Here is a 22,281-nt window from a genome sequence, read left to right on the forward strand (position 1 = left end):
TTTATTTTCTCTCCATTCATTCTAGTGAGCCGAGAGTGGGAGCTCGGGGGGCGGGGCTTAAGGGGCGCATGCTCTGAGCGCACATACGGTTCTTCTGCTCTGGCAGCCAGGCATGACGGGTAATCTGTGACGTTTCGCTCTCTCAAAAGTTGGGCCATTTTGACTTCATGCGCCAATGAGCAGCTCTCATAGGAAAGAACAAGGCCCCGCCTCCCACGCTGTGGCACAAACACAAGGATGTGTGCATTTTGTCATCCACTTTGTCTGAACTCTCCTTTATTGTTTTGGTGACGATCCAACTTTCTGTGGCAGCAACACTTACAGCGTGCACCACATGCTGTCATGTAATGTCCACTACAGTACGTACGTTACCTGAGGCTCGTGAAAGGTGCCCCGCCTTTCCTATGCACAGTTTTATAAATGAGGCCCAGGAGTCATCAGCTAACTTAAACGTCTGGAGGAATGAGTACTATCCGAGTATCAAAACATAAATACAGTAATGTACACCAGTGGTTCAATATCTCATGAAATCCCACACAAGTGCCTAACTCATTTTTATTCCTGTTGCTTTTTCTTGTTTTTATAACTTTCCGGGTCGTACACTCATAGTTTTTAATAGTGTATTTCACAGGCTTGGGGAGTAACGGATTACATACAAAAACAGGGGAGCTGTATTCCCTTACAGTTACATAAAAAAACACGTAATCAGATTATTGTTACTACATTTCTAAAAAGTGTGGATTACAATGTCAGTAAAAACCTAAAAAGAGCATATAATGTTTGTAGTAAAAGAATCAGATTGTATTTCTTCTTTTTAAGCTGTGCTGTTCTGTAGGCTAATACTTGAAGTGTGAATCTATACGCCTACTGCCTGAATTTTTTTATGTTGCACTTAAACAGAGAATTTTATGTTAGCTCAGGTTTTCCTGGAATAAATAGTTAAACAGAGGACTCATTTTGAGAGATAATAACCTTTGAATTTATTTGCATCTCATTTGACAATTGAGGTAATCCAAAAGTAACGGAAAGTGATCAGCGGATACATTTTTGGGAAAACATTGTGTGTGTGTGTGTGTGTGTAGGATATATTACTTTGAAAAAGAAATAACTATGTTAATTCTAAAATGGAGCAACTGTTGCTAAACCCATTTCCCCCTGAAAGTATTCTGTTTCGTACTGCTCTTTTAAACTTGATCCGCCATTCAATTATAAGAAGTCTGTGACAAATACATAAAAACAGCTGTAATGTGGATGACGACAGATGAGCTTAAAATATCCAACAGCATAGAAGTGAAACATGATTCTGGTTTTGACTGTTATGGGAGGTTAAGAACAAATGATATCAGCGGTTCTAAAATTGTGCATTTTGTTTTAACACCCATTACTTTGGTGCAGACTCAATCACTCAAAATCTATTGGATGTATTGTAGGGATGTAACGATACCAAAAACTCACGGTAATATCGCGATAACAAGTCCACGGTACGGTATTTATCGCGATATTGAATAATAAAGAAAAGAGAAAAATTCAATTTTTTCTTTTCAATACAAATTGTTTTTACTCGGAAAATGTTTCTTTATTAAATAATAAATCTGATTTGTACAGCATTTTAGTAGGATAGCAGTATTTTAAAGTGTCAAAAACAAAGTGGCAGTAACAGACTGGAACAAGAAAACCAGTGTTTTTGTACCTATAGTACTACCAAACAAAGTAGGCATTTTCTTTGTGCCACTGCATCTCACAAATAAACACTTAATAATCAGACCCTGCAATTAAATAAATCAAGTTTCACTTTAGTTTTTCACGTAATTCAACTCAAACTCACTAAGTCACTCACTCAGCATCATCAGACAGGTTTTTAGGAATATGAGAATGTCCACATTTCCAGGTATTTATAAGCTGGGATGTTTGGGCATTTACAATATCCCCTGCTCTGGGAACAACTCTCTCGCTTGGTACTGATGTTGCTGGGACAGCAGTGGTCGCGTTAACCGAATATTTTTTTTAACAATGACGGAAAAATCTGAAAGCAGTCATTTTGACAGATTAGAACAAACTCGGAACAGCGCCAACGTTTCCCCGCAGCGAGGCTCTGGTGTTATGCCGTGTTATGCATGCCCTCCAAAAGGAAATGATATAGTTTCCAAACCGTACTTTGCCGTACAGATCAACACATGTCTGGGAGGTTTTGCTTTACGCTCCCGCGAGGTGCATGCACACACAGCATAACACACAGCATAACACCCCCCCCCCACTGTGCTTCGGTATATCGTTACATCCCTAATGTATTGCCATGGGATGTTGGTACATACACTCATGACACCAGCATGATCAAGTGTGATCATTGTGGTGATAGGTTCACTTTATATGTTGCACAACCATCAGATCACAATATCTTTACCTCCCATACTTTGTTTTATCACTTAAAACCTCCAGACACTTACACAAATGTGTAGATTTGAGCATGCAAAACTAATAGTATCCTCTCTACTAAACATGGCAGGTAAGAATAAAAAATGTAATCTGCAGCATCCTCTTCCATTGACTTGCACTGTTTGGTCATTTACTAACTAGATTAATAGAAAGATAATTTATTTGTGCTTTCATCATGTTTTGAAATGCATAAAGCTATAAAAGGACAATATTTAGTGAAACGTGTCATTTGAGTGCTGTGGCGCTGTTTTTACTTTGAAACAAACCCCATTATTAGAGGAGGAAGATGGCGTCAGAGATCTCTTAGCTGTGAAGGTAATACCCAGAGGTTTTGAGTACGGCTTCAATATCAAATCTCCCAAAGCACTCCCATACTTGACAACAATGGTAAGGAACAAACTGAACAATCTCATCATGACTTGTGATTGATTCCCCCCCGCTCTGTCTGTCTGATACATACACAGCGTGTCACAGGAGGCTGTCTGAAGAACTTCTCCTCTGTGCTGTCCATCAGTGAGGCTGACAGCTTCACTTTCTGACAACTCATCCGTCCATTCCTCTCACAATCAATGTGTTCCACTCCAGCTAGCTAACGTGCAAGTACTCCCCCCTGAGAGAGAGGGAGGCTGATGGGGGGAGCAGGGTCCATGGAAAAGGTCTATGTAAGGAGAAACAAGGCCATACTCTTCAGGAGAACATATCTGCAGTTACCCATCGGCTTTTTTATGTTTTCCCTTTCCTGTAGTGTTATATGGGTGTTTGTGCATGACAATGGTCTGCAAAGGCTAACACCCCTGTGTTCCTTCTAGAGCAGGGATGGGCAAATGGCCCCGACTTCCTCTTTTTGGGGCCCTCAGATCAATTTAGAAACAACGTCATTAATTAAAAAAAAAATATATATATTTTTTTTTTTACTTGTAGTATTGATACCGTCCACTAGACTCCTAGTTACGTCACGAGCTGCGTACATAATTTCGTTCGGCAGCCAAATACCGCCAAAGAATCTGTGACGCGTTTGAGTGTATTGTGTTTGTTTCCCGGGGAAACACTCACAAGAAACACCGGCTGTTGTTATGCCTGCTGTGACGTTAAGTTACCGCGTGTAATTATGCCTTTACAAGCTTCAAAGTTGTATTTATCATCTGAATTTGGCAGAACGAGTTTAATATTCTAAAAGACAAGACTTTGTTTATTTGAAATCAGATGAAAACAAACTGTCACAGACCCTGCCATGTTATCTATGATTACTATGCACTTTTCATTCATAATTTCAGCGGGAGGGAGGGGGAGCGGCGCTGAGGAACAGCAGAGTGCGGGTTGACAGATGCCTGTGTTGACATTCCCCTTATTGTGCATCAGCAGAGGCTACAAGTGTCTTAGGTTCAAGTAAGACAACGGGGGGTTACGTATTGTAACCCTAGTTCTATAAGCACAGGCGGAGCCCTATACTGGACTTCATGGGTAGGGTACTACTCTCATCAATGATACGCGAGCGTTCACACACTGAAGTTGTATAAACGTAGCCGGCCAATCAGGGCGAGCCTACCTGAATGCGTGCGCATATAAGGCAGCTACACCTCCTGACTGTCATCCTACACCCTCTTCAGCGAGCGGCATAGGAAAGACAGGGCCCCTAGGTAGAGGGCTCTGCCTGTGCTTATAGAAATAGGGTTACAATACGCAACCCCCCGTTCTATCTCACACAGGCTCCGCCCTCTACTGTATTTTACGTCATGCGATCGGCATTTTTAAAGAGCACCAATCGATCAGCAGAGAGTGAGTATCGGCCGATATCGATCGGCGGCCGATCGATCGGAGCATCCCTAATAGTAACATCACTATGTAACACACGCACTTCTATTGGCTAGTGCTCCAACACATTGTACATGATAGGCTAAGGGGCGGGAAACTCTAAGTAGTTGACCTCTCAACAGAGCCGGCCAGCTAACCAATCAGAGCAGACTGGGCTCTGGTTTCACACAGAGGGTGAAATGAGGTGCTGCAGCACAGGCAGAATGAGAAAAATAAAGAGCTTTTTGAACATTAAACCATGAACACATGTCACAGTAGAGACACAAAATACAAAAATGAACCTGAAAATCTTTACATTATGCCCTCTTTAACTATATAATGTAAGACGACAGCACAATGTAACCTTAAAAAGAAGAAACCAAGATATTCAGTATCAAAAATCAGAAGATGCTCTTTTACAGTTTACGACAGGATGGATTAAGAGCACCCATGTTATTATGTAACTGTATGGGAATCCTGATGACGTAATCCTGTTACATGTCATCCATTATTCCCAAACCTGTACACACATACACACACTACTACCACAAAGCAGAGATCAACAGAGCTAGGGTTTCTTTGTTTAGCTGTCTTGAAAAACCTGAAACTCTAACCAGAGATAATACACTGAACAAAAATATAAATGCAACACTTTTGTTTTTGCTCCCATTTTTCATGATGAAAAAAATTCTATATACACAAAATAACCATTTATCTCAAATATTGTTCACAAATCTGAAAAAAATCTGTGATAGTGAGCACTTCTCCTTTGCCGAGATAATCCATCCCACCTCACAGGTGTGGCATATCAAGATGGTGATTAGACAGCATGATTATTGCACAGGTGTGCCTTAGGCTGGCCACAATAAAAGGCGACTCTAAAATGTTCAGTTTTATCACACAGCACTAGTGTTGCACGGTGTACCGATACTTGAAAGGTACCGCGATACCCTGCCCTTAAAAACGGTACGATTCCTCCGTTTCATTAGTATCGGTACTTTAAGAATGACGGGGAAAAGTACTCCGGTGAGAAAGCGCTGTTTTAATAAGAGCCGTGTGTGTTCAGCGCTCTGTTTCCACTCCCTGCCCTGCAGCCGTGCCTGCTGTCCCTCCCCTTTCAAGCACGCTCTAAGTGCCTCCCCTCTCTCGTGCACGCGGCCACGCGCTAGCTGCCAGAGCATGTGAGAAAAGGAGAAGCATGGCTGCAAGTGGGAGTGCAGCTGCCGCTGCGCCTCGGCTTGTTGACAAAAAAGACGCCAGAAGCGACATTTGGAAGTATTTGAGCGATATCTCTGACAGTGAGGGCAAGCCTACGGACACCACGAGGCCTGTCTGTGAGACATGTTTTAGATCCCTGCAAACCAAGGGAGCCAACACATCAAACTTGGCTAAGCACCTCGCCAACCGGAATCCAGAGCTGTTTAAAGAATTTAAAGACAGACAGGTTAGCGAATGTGATAGATAACATAATTACATCATGCCCAAGCCCATGCCCTCAAATCTAAGTCAAACAAGTGTAATTTATTTTGTGACAAACGAACGTTTTCGTAGTTTGACGAGGCAATTAATGGCAATGATAACTGTCTAATATGGCTATCTTTTTAGCTAACTTACCAATGTGGCTAACATCTGCAATATACATTTTGTCAATAATTATTTATATTACTGTACATGTTAATAAAATATAAAAAAAATTATATTTTATAAAACAAAAAAGTTTTAGATGATGCTTAATTTTATTTAATACGAATTCTTGTCATTTATTTTGTGTATTGTTCTCATTGTTTAAAAGTGTGTGTTATGGTTATGGTGTGAAATAAAGCACAATAATTACATTTAAGACTGTTTCCCTTTTTTTAAGAAAAGTATCGAAAAAGAATCGGAATCGCAATTCTTGACTTGGTATCGGTATCGAAACCAAAATGTTGGTATCGTGACTACACAGCACAATGCCACAGATTTCGCAAGTTTTGAGGGAGCGTGCAATTGGCATGCTGACAGCAGGAATGTCCACCAGAGCTGTTGCCCGTGAATTTAATGTTCATTTCTCTACCATAAGCCGTCTCCAAAGGCGTTTCAGAGAATTTGGCAGTACATTCAACCGGCCTCACAACCGCAGACCACGTGTAACCACACCAGCCCAGGACCTCCACATCCAGCATGTTCACCTCCAAGATCGTCTGAGACCAGCCACTCGGACAGCTGCTGCAACAATCGGTTTGCATAACCAAAGAATTTCTGCACAAACTGTCAGAAACCGTCTCAGGGAAGCTCATCTGCATGCTTGTCGTCCTCATCGGGGTCTCGACCTGATTCCGGTTCGTCGTCGTAACCGACTTGAGTTGGCAAATGCTCACATTCGATGGCGTCTGGCACGTTGGAGAGGTGTTCTCTTCACGGATGAATCCCGGTTTTCACTGTTCAGGGCAGATGGCAGACAGCGTGTGTGGCGTCGTGTGGGTGAGCGGTTTTCTGATGTCATTGTTGTGAATCGAGTGGCCCATGGTGGTGGTGGGGTTATGGTATGGGCAGGCGTATGTTATGGACGACGAACACAGGTGCATTTTATTGATGGCATTGTGAATGCACAGAGATACCGTGACGAGATCCTTAGGCCCATTGTTGTGCCATTCATCCACGACCATCACCTCATGTTGCAGCATGATAATGCACGGCCCCATGTTGCAAGGATCTGTACACAATTCCTGGAGGCTGAAAACATCCCAGTTCTTGCATGGCCAGCATACTCACCGGACATGTCACCCATTGAGCATGTTTGGGATGCTCTGGATCGGCGTATACGAGTGGACCAACATTCCACAGGCCACAATCAACAACCTGATCAACTCTATGCGAAGGAGATATGTTGCACTGCGAGAGGCAAATGGTGGTCACATCAGATACCGACTGGTTTTCGGACCCCCCCAGACCCCCCCAATAAAGCAAAACTGCACGTTTCAGAGTGGCCTTTTATTGTGGCCAGCCTAAGGCACACCTGTGCAATAATCATGCTGTCTAATCAGCATCTTGATATGCCACACCTGTGAGGTGGGATGGATTATCTCGGCAAAGGAGAAGTGCTCACTATCACACATTTTTTCAGATTTGTGAACAATATTTGAGAGAAATGGTTATTTTGTGTATATAGAAAATGTTTTAGATCTCTGAGTTCATCTCATGAAAAATGGGAGCAAAAACAAAAGTGTTGCATTTATATTTTTGTTCAGTGTAGATACCACGAAGATGGTTATAAACTGTCTTTGTGAACCCAGGCTGTCTTCCTTACAAGATAGGTATACAAAAAAGACATTGCAAAATGACTACTCACTAATACCAAAACACCTTATGATACGTCATCTTTTGAATAAGAGGGGGCCATCACAGAGTGTCGTTCATATTACTGCAGCAAAGATCCTTAACAAAATGTTGGGTACATTTGTTGTACTTGCAGCAGTCAAGAAACTGCGTGTGATATTGGGCGACTCTGTAGAAGTGATCCAGATATTAGACCGTACCCTGATGAATTTACACCAAACTATTCGCAAGGAGGAAATATGTTGTTGTAATTTAGGCAACTGACCCTAAACCTTAACGACCCGTCCACACAGCGGCGTGCGTTGAAAGCTTCACCATTCACTTTGAATGGGGTGATGTCACTTTTCGCCGAACTGCATTGTGGGAAGCGACGCGGAGCGTTGCTGGCATGGCTCGCTGCAAAAGTTGAGCAATGTTCAACTTTTGACGCCTCGGCAGAAGCGTCAGCCAATCGAATCATATGCCAGTACAAGCTCTAGCCAATCAAACCGCTGCTTGTGTGTCAAGGGCGGGAGATTAATGTGATTGGTTGTTGGTGGAGTTTCAGACACGCCCGCCGGCAAGCTTCAACGCACGCCGCCGTGTGGACGGGCCGTAAGAGAACATACAGACAACACCACTGGATGTGTGTTTCACCTTGAGTTGGGGCAGATCTGGGAACAGGGGGTGAGCTCCTTCAGTCAGAGCCCTTGACACAGCACTCAGCACACGAGGAAGGTCGTTTCCAAAGGAACGGAAAACAATGGCGAATTCCTGTGCCTCCTGCACCAGGTCTGTGAGCAGCTGGAAGAAGGAGGGCAGGATCCAGTGGTACAGGTGCCCTCCCTCACCCGTTACAGACAGCTCTTTGTCTCCCTGCAGGAAACACAGGAAGAAAGCGGTCAGAGGCACATTCCACCATAAGGGAACAAGATTCAATATTAACAGACTTCATTTCCCATGCACAATGGCTACAGCGTAGTTTTGGCAATGAAAATATACATCCCACGCTCCTCTAACAATGCAACATTTAATATCATAGAGACATAAAAATAAAGCAAATACAAATCGAAATATGAATGTAAAGTAAATGCAGAAATAAGTAAACTACAGTATAAACATGTGAAATAAAATGAGATAAAAAAAACCCACAATTTTACATTTAATATCACAGTGGAGAAAATGAAATAAATAACCAAACTGTAAATAAATGTTTGTGTTCTAACCATAAGTAAATTAAGAACTGGTTGGAAGAAATAGAAAAAGGCATTTATACAGAACCTCCATGAGAGAAGCCACTTTTACAACTTGGGGTTTCATTTGCATGTCCAACAGCTCATGGCAACTGGTAAAGCTGCAGAACACATTCTAATGTTACTATGATAGAAAATACCTCCTTAAGCTTAACACTACACTAGAAACTCCACGAGTGTATTATGAAAATAAACATGAATATAAACATGAATTAAGATTGTTAATGAGTAAAGAAGCTGTGATGCCTTTAGTACAATTTTCCTAAGGGGATTTCTTCATATTGTATTGTTGTAGTAGGTCATAAAATATCAGACAGATACTGTCTAGAATTAATCTGCAGATTAGTTCAAAATGAGACAAACTTTTCCAATGGATGTCATTTTTGTTAGCAATAACATGAAGCTTGCCTTGGTGCCCTCGGGCCAGCGCAGCAGATTCAGATGCTCCTCCAGAATCCCTCGGAAACGTCGGCCCACATTGGAGGAGAAACCTGCCGTCCGTCCAAAATGAGAGTGGTAGCTAACAGCACCATGGCAGGGGGGGTGCAGGGAGGGGGAGTCACTCAGCCACTCCCACTTCCCTGCAGAGAGGAGAGGAGGACAATGTCTTTGCGAGTGGTGGGAACATAAAACATCACGGAATGAGTGGGGGATGCTGGTGCACACTAGCAAGTTCTGAAGCACTCAATGAAATGTAATATATTTGGTTATGTACGGAATATAAATGCAGTAGTGTAGCCATGGACATGAGGGTAAATAATATTAATGATTTCATTTCTCTGTTGGCTCTGATGATGTACACATCCCACTTGTTTCATTAAATGATTATCACATCAGGCAGCATAGGTGTTTGAATAACAAGAGATGCAGCAAAAGTTATTTTACACAAGGGAATTAAAACAGACATCAATTAACATAAGAGGATATATTGCCATAATTAATGGGAAATACAAATAAATAGATTAAAATATACTGAATTGAATGCAAACCATAATAAGAAAAAAAAAGTGGGAAATAAAACAAAAATTGAATGCAATACATAAGAAACATTTGGAAAAGAAAGAGTACAATATACCAAATAGAATACATAACATAAAAGGAATGAAAGCCATTGAATATAGAATCAACCCTGCTAACAAACCTCACTTATTAAAACGTGTATTAAATGTTTACTCCCGTATTAGCATCGTGAGCCTGTCACAACACATGAATTGAGAATAGTTATACTATGTAAGGCCTGTCATTCGGCATACAGTAGGCCAATGTGTTTCCTTGCATTGAACTCAATCATTGTTATGTGTATTGTTTGACAGCTTGTCGTTACTTATATTGCCAGGAAAAGGTAAGGCGACAGGAGGAAGAGGACTACTTTTTTCCTTTGGACTCTTAAAATTAATTCGGCGTATTAATCTGGAACAGAGGCAGGAACAATAACTTGGCTGACTGGGCAGAAACACATCCTTGTGTGATCCTAGCCCTAGTGTGATAGAGAAAAGTATTCATTCTCAGTTTACCTTTGCTCATCCTTCCCCAGGTGACAGTTGAGAGGAAATGCTCCAGGGCAGCTACCGTCCCTTGAGCTATCACAGAGTCCGACACCAGTATGGTGTTGTTCAGGTCTACATGAAGGACTAACTTTTTCCTCCGCTCAGGATTAGAGCACCGTAGCCCCCGCGGGACTGTTACCGTGGGGTCACCTGTCTCGCACACAGACTCCAGGACATCTCTGCTCTGTGTCCCGTCGTGTTCTTCAGCTTCACGGCCGTTTCTCTCACCAAACTCCGCCATAGGTAGGATACAACTAACAACGGTAGTAGAATTTAAAATATTTCAACTAAAACTTGCTACTTAACCGGCTGAGCTGTGTGACTCAGCGGCACTTCCTCCATGATGCCGGCGTCTGCTTCTTCTTCTTCTACGCCTGTAATGCTGCAAAGAAGAAACAGCGCCATCTCCCGGTGAGCTGAAATATGTAGCGATGTTCATGTGAGGTTTTTTTTGTGGCGAACCATAGTATCACCTTTTTATTACATTCAAAACTTTTAATGACATACTATAATTAGACTTTTTATGGTAACGTGTTATGACATTACTATAACTTTTTGTGACATTTTGATTGGCTACTATATTTTCCCTTTTTATGATACATTTTATCAAGGTCTGCGCTAACTTTTTTTAAAGTACTAATTAATGACTTTTTTTAATGGCACTCCTGTAGTAGCAGTGGGATTTCTCACACCTTCACAGATGTCACTTTTTTATTGTTAATTCATTCTGTGTAGTTGGTTCGAAGGGTAAATGTGATAGACATATTCAGATTATTCATAAAGCAATGTTTATCTAAACAAACAGGCTATTACTGTCTCATTTTGAATTTCTAAATGTTTTAATATTTTAGCCCACTATAGCAAATATATTTTAAAGTCAGGTTTTTGCTAGTGAATATCACATATTCCTAGAATGTTTGTGTTCTAAAGTTCGAAGAACCATCATATACTGGCTGAAATTATTCATTGTTTTTAAATCTTGTTTAATTTTATTTTCTCTCTTGACTATCAGTGGAATAGTACTTTTTTTTAAGTGAATTTGTATTCATACAACATAACTATACATGGAAAAAACTGGCTTCATGTCCCAAACTTATGCTATGATGAGAAGTTATCATATCCAACACACACAAAAAAAGAACAAACCCAATAATGTTAGCAGTTCTCAAAATTGTTTTTATTTATATTAACCATTTATATGTATCCACAGCAGCATTCTTAACGATCCCCACTTTATATACGCAGTCGATTACAAAGGAGAGGAGGGTTGAGACTCACGATAAACTGAAATGAAAAAAATCTCTGAGGAACTGATGGAGGGGGGGATATTAAACAGGGGCGGGGGGTTACAACCTGTTTGAACATGCAGTCATGCACCTTTCAGATTATGCTGAAGTCTTAGACAATTGCATCCACAGGAACGAAAATATCTAAATAAGTACAAAAAAAGAAGACTACGCTACAGCAAAATAAAGTTCATAAAGCGACAAAAGATAGAAGCATGTGCTCCGTGTTAAAAAAAAATGAATAAAGTAGCAGGTCAGCACATGGTTTTCCTTTAAATACACTGCTACTACTCCCATTAATTTAGCCTGCCACAAACGACCTTGAAAGAAAAATGTTTTTACACACCTTACAAGAATATCTACTCCCCGGATGTACCCTCATATTGGACCGTGGCTTTAGCCGGGGATTACCAGGTCTGCTCCGGGTTAACAGAGAGGCTTTTAACTTAAAACCAGACCACAAGGTGCATTGCCGTGGAAGCCTGGAGGCCGCCCCACTCGGGTTGAATTTATAACGAGCTGCTATCTGTAGCTCAAAAATCACAGAAGTGTGTGTCACTATATACACCAATTTAATATAATAACATGGTTTGTTATCAATGGATATTAAGGATAGTTCATATGAGTATCTTTCACAGAGGAATCCTCAGATAGTGCACCGTTAGTGAGACACGGGTTCCTTCACCATTAGTCCACCTCCTCCATGTTGCTGTAGGATGGAGCTCCGCACTCTCCGTGTGCGAAGAGGTCCGAGGGAACCTCCGGGTTCAGCGTGGTCGGCCCCTCAGGATCCAGGTCTGCCCCGAATAGTGACTGGCTAGCGGCCTGTAAAATAAACCAGCGTTTAAGATAAATGTGCTGTATAGTTTCTGGGAGTGTATGTAGGTGGTGATTTAAATAACATGCATGGAGACTATAAAAAGATGCAGATTTTATTTCCATAAAAGGAGAACAGTGATTTATATATATTAGGAAGCAGCATTAAGATGGAGGTATCTAAAAACATTATTATTTGAAATAAGAAATGTCAACAACGCAGTGATTCCAAGCGTACAGAGAGACCTTACATCATTCAAGTTATGATTATTCTTTGCAATTATACATTTTATGGCAGACTACATACACATATAGGGCTGACATTCATTTTCTCATTGACTAGTCTGACAGCTATTATCTAGATTAGTCGAACATTTCAAATAATGATAAGAAACAATTGAAAGTAATAAAAAAAATCCTAAAATCTTTTGTTTTGTATGACTCCCAAAATATATTCACTTCAATATGAAAAAGAGGAAAAAGTCAATATGTGAGGCTGAAAACAGCATTTTCTGAAGTTTTGAATGAAAGAAATAAGAATAATTCAAATTGTTCATTGTTTTTCCGTCAAATGTATAGTGGAATAATAGTCAGAGCTCTACACAGAAACCAGAGATTCATCTTTCAGTCAGTTCCATTTAAATCAAACCAAAGCCTCCAAAAATCTAATAAATAAAAGCATTGAAATGACTAAAAGCAGAGCAGCAAGAAAACTGCTATTTAACGGACTTCGACATCCATCCAGTCATCCTGCTGCCGTTTATGTTGGAGACTTCATACAGATCATCACACACACACACACACACACACACACACACACACACACAACACAAACACACACACACACACACCACACACACACACACACACACACACACACACACACACACACACACACACACACACACACACACCACACACACAACCACACACACACACACACACACACACACACACCACACACACACACACACACACACACACACACACACACACACACACACACACACACACACACACACACACACACACACACACACACACACACACACACACACACACACACACACACACACACACACACACACACACACACACACACACACACACACACACACCAGGAGGAGCTCAAGTTCAAAAAAGATTGGAACACAAATGTATTACTCTTCAAGTAAATTAACACAATATTTATGTCTTTGAGCTCCAAATCTGTTCATAATCAAAGTCTTTCCACAGAGTGACACATTGAAATACATTCAGAGGTGGACGGTATTTCTGATCACACATTTCTCATTTAACTTGCATTGTCAGTCAATTTCTCATCTCGTTATATACAAAAAAAAACAGAGCAACACATAGTTGACTACATTTCATCCTGAGAACTTAAAATACTCACTATATGGCTTTGAAATGTATAAATACATAAAGGACCAACTAATACAAGCATTTTAATAAAAAGAAAAAAGTCATGAAAAAAGAAAACAGAAGATATTGCAAAACAATTACTATAACAATTGAAGCACTTTAAAAAAGCAGCAGCAACTGGTCACACATTGCTTCCCTTTGCTTCATGATTAGACATTTACATGAAAACACTGCTGCCGTGCCTCTTCTCACACTGCAGGAAGTAGCGATCTCTTCTCTTTAGAGTGTAGTTCAATACTAGCCTTCCATAGTGGCTGCAACTTTGTCATTGCTCAGCTGATAAGCACTGGATACATTACTGTACAACTATGGTTTCCTCTAACTAGCTCTAACCCAGCTGTCACTGCCTTTCTGGGTGTTGGATCTATTTGCCAAAGATTTAAAACAGCTCCATGATTAAATAATTAAGGCTGTCATCGTCTGAGAACTATTTATAAAATAATGTGCGTTAAACTTGGCAAATGTGCCAAAAAGCACACAAACTGAAAGCAAGAGTCAATGAACTGCATCATGGCAATGTAGTTAATGTGCACTCAATGTGCCAGTGCCGTGTTGATAGCATTATTCTACTGCAACAAGTAACCGCCTGGTGTGCTGTTGTCCAATCAGTGTTGAAGGTACATTTAGGCGATTTGAACAACACATTCCTCAGGGAATGCTATATTGACCAAAAGAAGCCAGCACTCTGTTTTCAGCTGCAAAATCAGCTGTCCTTTCCATCCCGCGTTGCCATTTAGCATCAACACTGATTGGACATTTATATCAAATCTGAGGAGTTTTCTGTTGAAGCACAACGGTTTATTATTCTAAAGACGATAGTTTTGCTCTTCCCTGGCTTTAATGTGTCACGAAGCGCTTAAATATGGCTTAACAATTAATACAATCTTATCATTTTGTCTCTCCACGGTTACATTAAGATGATCAACTACGCTACTGACCTTTAAAATGCTCTGCTTACAACAAATTCTGCTGCTTATCAAATCAAGCGCTTCTTGAACCTGGCAACCTGGCCTCTGACAAAAAGTGTTCCCTAAAATCAATAAATAATTATCACCATTATAGTGCAGCCCTGTGCTTTAGTATCATTTAAAAGGTTGAGCCAGGTGATGTCATACATACACTTCAGGATGTAGGTAAACGAGCTGAAGCCCATGAATGCATTACTCAGTACTTCCACAAGAGGATTGGTTAAGTATTTAAACTCCCCTGAAGTTTCCCATCTAACCTGACATACTTCTGAAAGCACCGACTAAACCCCCGCTCAGGCCCAGTTGGCTCTGTACAGCAGAGGGTAGACCAGATTAAGGAACAGAGCGAACAGCGCTGCCAGCGTTCCCACAACAAAGTATCGCACACAGTCATCGTCAGGATAGTCCGACATCCTCTGCCTGCGGGGCCGCCGCACCGCCCCATCGCTTCTGTCCGCCTCCTCCTCCTCCTCCTCTTCGTTCCTCTGCGTTTGTCGCCTCCGCAGCGGAGAATGGAACAGTCCGCGGGGGCCTTCGTCAAGCCCCTCCTCTTCTTCCTCCAGTTCCCGCCATAATAGAGAGGCCTGCGATTGGCGGAAACCGGTGTCAGCTTCTCGGAAAAGGCGTTGACTAACAAATACTTTGATTACATTTAGAAATATTTAGCTGGTGAAACCCATAGGGACAATTTCATAGGCTTGTTTGGCAGACATCAGATGGTTAAATGTTTCATTAGGATTGTCTGAAGTGGGGTTGTATGAGTTGCTTATCCAGTGTATTATCTACAGTAGATGCTGTTTGGAGAAACAAAAGCAGTACCAGCAGGAAGCTAAGCAATGCACTGCTAAGGACGTGTGCTGTACAATATATTTAGAATATTGTTGACCCCTTAACCTTGCCCTGACAAAATAAAATACATATTACCGCAGCCCCCAATCAACAGTAATTCATTGCTCAGCTTCCTGCCGGTACACCCGTCTGTTTCTAAAAGCTATCCGCATTCCGACCGCCATCTAATGTAGTCACACTGACAATGGACAGGTTCCTAATAGAACTCTACTTGTAAACATACCATCTCCTTTAAGTTTGTAAAGATATTCTAAAGATGTAATAGTTATACATATTTGGGATTATCAATTACACACAAGCATCTAAACTGTTTCCCTGAAGCCAAATCCCATGGTAGGAAAGGTACGCACACAACATGGTACATATCGGGGAAAGGTTGTCCAAGTGAACTTGAATACACTCACTGCAGACCGCTTATCTCTTGTGTTCTATAAGATGATATACAGTCTTAAGTCATTAACAGCATCACAAGGTTACACCTGACAACCAACGTGATAAAAACACATTTGTTGAATTCTGAATCAGTCCGCAAGTGGAGACGACAAAAGTGAAGGAGATCATGCTCTGCGATACTGAACTTATCAACTCCACATAGACGTGTAAATATTGGAGCACAGCTCGAGCTCTCCACCTCATCACTCAAACAGAAATCCTCACAAAAGCACTGCACTCCACTAATGCTGCAAAGAATGACATGTGTAAAGAAGCTAATGCTGCCAGACAGCTGAGCTTTGTTCAATTCAAGTAAGGATTGAAGGATGGTTCCATTCTGAAGCCACAGGCTGCAGTTAATAAGCAGCTCACAGCATGAGCTCCTGTCATCACTCAGTTAAAGAGATATTGGTTCCCAGAGACACTAAACTCTCAAAGGACCTGCCAAATAGAGCTCATTTCCCATTAGTGGCTGACACATTGATTTATTTATCATGAAAGGTGGATTTGAAAGCTTTGGAGTTGTTGTTGCATTCAAATATATACTTCATCTGTTAACAATGTGTAACTTCTGGTGAAGGATTTGAAATCATTATTCAACAAAGCGGGCACAATCTGATTTGTTTCAATCTCTTTCCAAACATAAAAAAGACATACTTTGCCTCTTGCCTGTAGTGTTGTTTATTCATCTAGATGCTTTTTATGCAAGTTCCCGATTGTTAGCGATGTCTGCCTTCTTTCCAATATAACTAAATGGTTATCTGCTTGAGATGAAAACTAAAACAGCAATGTCCCTTTCCAGATATTCTGACCTGGTTACTCAATCGAACCCAAAGACCTTGCTGTGAGAAGTTCATCAAGGATAATCTTGAGTAACCGGGTCCTTATTTCTTTAAAAAAACATTGGTGAAAAGAGTGCAATATAGTTTTATTATAATGGAAAGAAGGCTGATATCTCAAACACTCAGCAACTCAAACCAAAACTATTTCATTGATAAATAGCCATACAGGTAAGAAGTATTATATGCATTTTTTATTTTGGGGTGACTTCGATTTAAGACAAAACGAAACTTACATGGCATTAACTGTGATTCTGCAACACTTCACCCCAAGCTATTCCATTCATACAGATTCAGGGTGAAAGTCTCACCAGTAAATTGAAAGAGGGGCTAACTTCTCACTCAAAGGTTTAAAAGAAAGAAGATGTAAATAAGCAAGGGATATTATACACATCTCAATGTGAAGCCCTCTGTCTCAGTGTTGTGGCGCCCTCACCTGGCTGGCAGTGGCTCCTGCAGAAGTGGGCGACTCGGCTCCTACGGGCCTGAGGAAGCGCGGTTGCCTCTCCACGGGGGAGTTTCGCCGCCGGTAGAAAAGGACGTAGGCGTAGCGCGTCACCACCTGGCTCTCCTCCACCATTGTCACGGTGCTGTCATCAAACAGACGCCAGCCTGTGGGACAGGGAGGACAGGTAGAGGGGGAGAAAAAAAAGGTAGGATTGAAGAATTGTCACAACTGCTAACAATTATATCCAGCTGGGAATACGGCACAGTTCCAATCTAACCCCTACATCCTCTCCCTCTTCACTGCCACTCTGTTTGAGAATTCGCCACATTAACTGCAGTTTCAAACCAACTAAAGGGGTGTGGATGTTATTAAAGCCTCCAACAGGAAGTCTGCATCAGCCCTGATTAACCTGCTACCTTACCTTACCATGTGCAACGATGTAAACATTTACTAGTAAACTTTGCAAAATAACAAACATTTTAGGTTACATTTTATTTTAAATGTTTTACTTAGGGTCATATATACCAGTGCCTAGTTTGGAAAAGTTTGTATATTTGTACAGCTCACTAACATCTGATTTAAACCAAATAATAGTTTTACAAAGAAGAAACGCCCCTTTACTGAATTGACACCGTGGATATAAAATGTGCTTGAGAGTGGAGTTTATCCCAAAGCTATTTACCCCATCCAGCCAAAAGAAGGGCCATCATTCAGCTGAGAGTGACACTACTGACCGAGTTCACGAAAGGGGGAGGGAGGGTGTAGGGTTGGGTTTGGAATAGGGCCTAAAGCTTACTGACTGCACACTCACCAACATCACTGCGCTGGCTGTTCTTGTCACTGGGCAGGCGGGCGTAGGAAGTGTAGTGACCTCCGATCATTCCTCCATAGTGGTTGATGACTGCGTACAAGTCGTAGATGGGAGGTTGTTGCATATCGTCCTTCTGGCCAATACAGAACTTACTAAGATCCAGATTCCTAGAAGACAGGAGTGCATGACGGTGTAAACATATGATTAAAGTAAATCTAAACAAATGGAACAGGTGGTTGGAGTTAGTGTTCATTTCGTTGACTAAAACTATGACGAAATATGTTCGTCAACGACCTTTTTTTCCATGACGAAAACGAGACGATGACGAGACGGCACCGACGGCAGTAAACAGTAGGCTTGTTTGAGACGCGTTGCGGCTCGCCTCGAAAGTAGACGAGAATAGCCGATCGCAGCCGGGGGAGGTCTCAAAAAGCTCGCCTGAAGTCGGACAGCTCGGAGTCGGCAAGGTCTTCTTCTCTCGGTTTTTTGGCGGATTGCAAACAACTTTAAGGTACATACCGCCACCTCCGGAGTCGGCTTGACTCGGTTTGCATTTATAAAGAATGCACACATGTGTTTAATCGTTAATGTCAGATATGTACTAAGTAAATACATTTGTTCCTGCTCAAGATTAGATTCAACTTTATTGTTATTGCCCATATTACAGGTACTGAGACAACGAAATGCACTTTAGCTTCTAACCAGGTGCAACAAGCAGTAAAGTGAAAAGTAATGTACACAATAGACAGAATAAAATATAGAATGAATTGAATGATGAATAAACAGTGAGGGGTATGAATACACTAGATATCAGCCTGTGAGTAGTATGAACAGTGTGTATGAATATGCTAAGATATATAAAGTATGAAAACGGTAAGCAGTGCAAGTATAGTATAAAATATATAGATATTAATTTAATGATGATAAATATTGTGGAACAATGATGAAAAATGGGAATGGATGTGGCGACGTAAAACTGACACAAAACAACAACAAACTTTTGCCAGCCAATTGGAGAGTTTCATCAGCAGCACGGGGTAAAAACCACCAATGAGCGCTCAGCTCGAGATACCAGCGAGTCGTTTCCCATCAAGCATTTCGCTTCCGCAGCCCGTGGAGAGGAACTGCGCCGACTCGCCGCGCCTCTCTCTTAAGGCTGCGGGCGTCTTTGTCCCGCGAGATTTCAACGTCTCATGTAGGCGGGCCTCCAGAGCAAGTCGGACAAAATGACTAACCATCATGCAACGCACTAGCAAGACGTTGATCGCAATTGCGCAGGTCTGCGCAGGTCTCGCTTGTCTCAAACAAGCCTAATAATTGCAACGAAATCATCATGCAATATCGTTGACGAAAAGTGACGAGACGAAAATGTAGTTTACTAAATAAAAACTATGCCAAAATCTCTCTTTACTTTCGTTGAGAGAAAGTAAAGAGACGAAATATTATCAAAGATAATGTTACATTTCTGATCAGTCAGTTTTTCTCCCAGCAGTTCCATTTCCGGTGCTGCTGCAGGGCGGCAGCTGTGTGTCTGTGCTGCGCGTGGCGGTACATTTGAATTACACCGGGCAGCGGCACAATATGAACTGTCAGGAAGACTCGGGTCTAACTCATGGTCTAACTAACCTTATTTAACAGAAAATGAAATGGAAACAACAGGGCTTGGGAGCAGTGGTCGCGTTAACCGAATACCCCCCCGTCAGCGCGAGTGATTGATAAATTGTGCACTCGACGGGTAATAATGGATTATGACGGAAATGTTACGATCCTGTCCGTCAAAATGACTGACAATGAAAAAGTCTAACGCCACCACTGCTTGGGAGAAAGAAACTATGTGATATTTGGGCCCATTTTCGCTACAATGAGGCGGAGAAAAAAAGCGAATGCATTGTTTCATCAGAAGGGAAGCAATGTGGCCAAAACACAGCTGGTAAAAACCCCACAAACCTGACCAGGTACTCTCTGCAAAGCTGCATAATCATTCAACCTGTGTTTTTCATCAAATAAGGACAAGATATAATCTTATTGTGAAATAAGTTTGACTAAAAGGACAAATTATTGGTTTTGGCTAGTTTGACTGAAATGTTCTATATAATCTGATGATTAAAAAAGACTCAACAGTTTTCATTGACAAAAAGTAGACTAAAATAATTAGTTTTCTTTGACTAAAATAAGACTAAAATGCTCAGACTTTTAGTCGACTAAAACTTGACTAAACAAAAACAGGATGAAGGTGACTAAATATGATTAACCTCTTAAGCCCGAAGGTCCCCCCAGTGGACCCCTCCCACCGTTTTTTTACGAGACTATGTCTCAGGGCTTCTTAACATTTATGAAACTATTAATGTTTCATACCCTTTTAAAAAGGTAAGAAACTCCGCTAACTGACAATAAGAACAATTGTCAGCTAAAAAAAACACAAGAGTAATACCAAGCCTTTGAATTAGCATTGAGCGAAAAAATGCTAACTAATGCTAACGCTTTTTTACACAGAACTCACGGTAGAAATGCCCTTATTACTATCTTAACTGCACAAACAAGATATACGATTTAAAGCTGAGACTCCACAGATTCCACACATGTAATGTCATCACTGTAAGACCTCGAATTCCTGGAGCTATCAGCCAGAAAAGAGAAAGTAAACAACATCCGGTTTCAAAATTACAATAATTACGTCTTACCTTTTTTGATTTGTGATCAAAAGTTGTGTTCAACGGAATAAAAACGCCGCTCAAGGTTAATCCAATGTCTTTGTGTCGCGTAGAATTTTTTACTGATAATTCATCATCATATTTATGGCAATATACTGGGTATAAAGTTTTGCCGTCCAGGCTTGTACTTTCAGATATGTTTCGTTTGCTTCTCTATTACGTCCGCAATGGTAATGTTTACGTGGATTTGGGAACTGCCCATCGATTCTATTGAATGTAATGGTTAAGAAAAAGGTGTAAATCACCCAAATCGACCAATGGGTTCCAGAGATATGGTCCTGCGTAAAGTATAAAGAATGCCAGCCAGCTTAAGTACATTACGCAGGAGTCTTTACTTATTGTTTACTATGTAAGGAAGCAGGAATTGCAGCAGGACCCGCTCTGGGCACGGCGCGGACAGCAGATAACGGAATTGCAGTTTTATTGCTTATAGATTATCAGAACATTTCAAAGGGGACACAGCCCCATTGGATATTAACCTATGGATTAACTACATCATCGTTTTTATCGTTTTAATGCCATTGAAGACCAGTTTAGACCAGACAAAGAGGAAGGTAAGCCATGTTAGCCTAACGCATTAGCGCTAGCGCCATTTGTTTTGATGTACGTTTTTGTTTATTAACGTCGCGAGTTTGTATCTTTCAGTGTTGGGCTGTTCAGGTGGGCACCGTTAGATTCTGTGTCTTTACGATCATAAACAATGTGTTGGATGTGCAGCTAGGATAAGTAATAAGGGAGCTAGGAGTGATTTTCGGTGCAGTAATAGGTTAGCATTTTTCGCTCGGGGCTAATTCAGAGGCTCAGAGGATAACAGAGTAGGCCTATGTTTTTTTTTGTTTTTTTTTTCACAACAGTTGTATTTGGATGGAATGAATACCTATAGTGATAATTCAAAGTAATAAAATGATTTTTACAGTGAAAAAGTTCAAATGGAACTGATGGTTCCCAAATTACCCAGAGGTGAGTCAGCTTAGACTTTATTTTGCTAAACCTCTCTAAAAAGGTCAAATTTCACTTGTTTTGCATCAATCTTGATACAGGGTACTTATTATATGTTATAGTTTAGATTACTAAAGCTTTTAGTCTACTAGCCCATCATTCAAGGGTGGTTTTCACTATAAGTAATGGTTTTTTTTTTAGGCGGACATTAGAATTTACATGTTTTACTGTGTTCCATCTGAATTTACTTTAAAATAAAAACATCTATATTGATTCTGACACTTCTACATCCAACTCACAGATGTAACCTTGCTTTGAGAGAAAAGATTATTAATTTACCCCTTTTAGAAGTGAAGATATAGTCTTTGTTGTGTTAGTGGCCTTTTCAAGCCTGAAACCTGAAAAACAGGCTCAGGGCTTAAGAGGTTAAAACTAAAAA

General features: G+C 41.0%; 2 protein-coding genes across 5 annotated transcripts in view; both read right to left on the reverse strand.

Moving 5' to 3' along the window:
• Positions 1–10,695, reverse strand: part of si:dkey-32e6.3 — a 21,988-nt gene extending 11,293 nt beyond the window's left edge. Inside the window, exons 1-3 of the mRNA XM_034218554.1 lie at positions 10,286–10,695; positions 9,180–9,352; positions 8,176–8,394 (exon numbers count right to left, since the gene is read on the reverse strand). Coding sequence (XP_034074445.1) covers positions 8,176–8,394; positions 9,180–9,352; positions 10,286–10,559 — 666 coding nt within the window. The 5' untranslated portion in view covers positions 10,560–10,695. The remainder of the gene's footprint in view (positions 1–8,175; positions 8,395–9,179; positions 9,353–10,285) is intronic.
• A 773-nt stretch (positions 10,696–11,468) lies between these two features.
• usp19 (ubiquitin specific peptidase 19) overlaps positions 11,469–22,281 on the reverse strand; it is a gene marked incomplete at its 5' end in the record, with an annotated part of 35,842 nt that continues 25,029 nt past the window's right edge. For 2 of the 4 annotated variants that reach the window (XM_034218441.1, XM_034218439.1), the window contains 3 exon segments: positions 11,469–12,429; positions 17,370–17,545; positions 18,193–18,359. In XM_034218441.1, coding sequence (XP_034074332.1) covers positions 12,292–12,429; positions 17,370–17,545; positions 18,193–18,359 — 481 coding nt within the window. 4 annotated transcript variants of the gene reach the window in all.

This window comes from Gymnodraco acuticeps, unplaced genomic scaffold (genome assembly GCF_902827175.1).
Source record: "Gymnodraco acuticeps unplaced genomic scaffold, fGymAcu1.1, whole genome shotgun sequence".
Classification (NCBI taxonomy): domain Eukaryota; kingdom Metazoa; phylum Chordata; class Actinopteri; order Perciformes; family Bathydraconidae; genus Gymnodraco; species Gymnodraco acuticeps.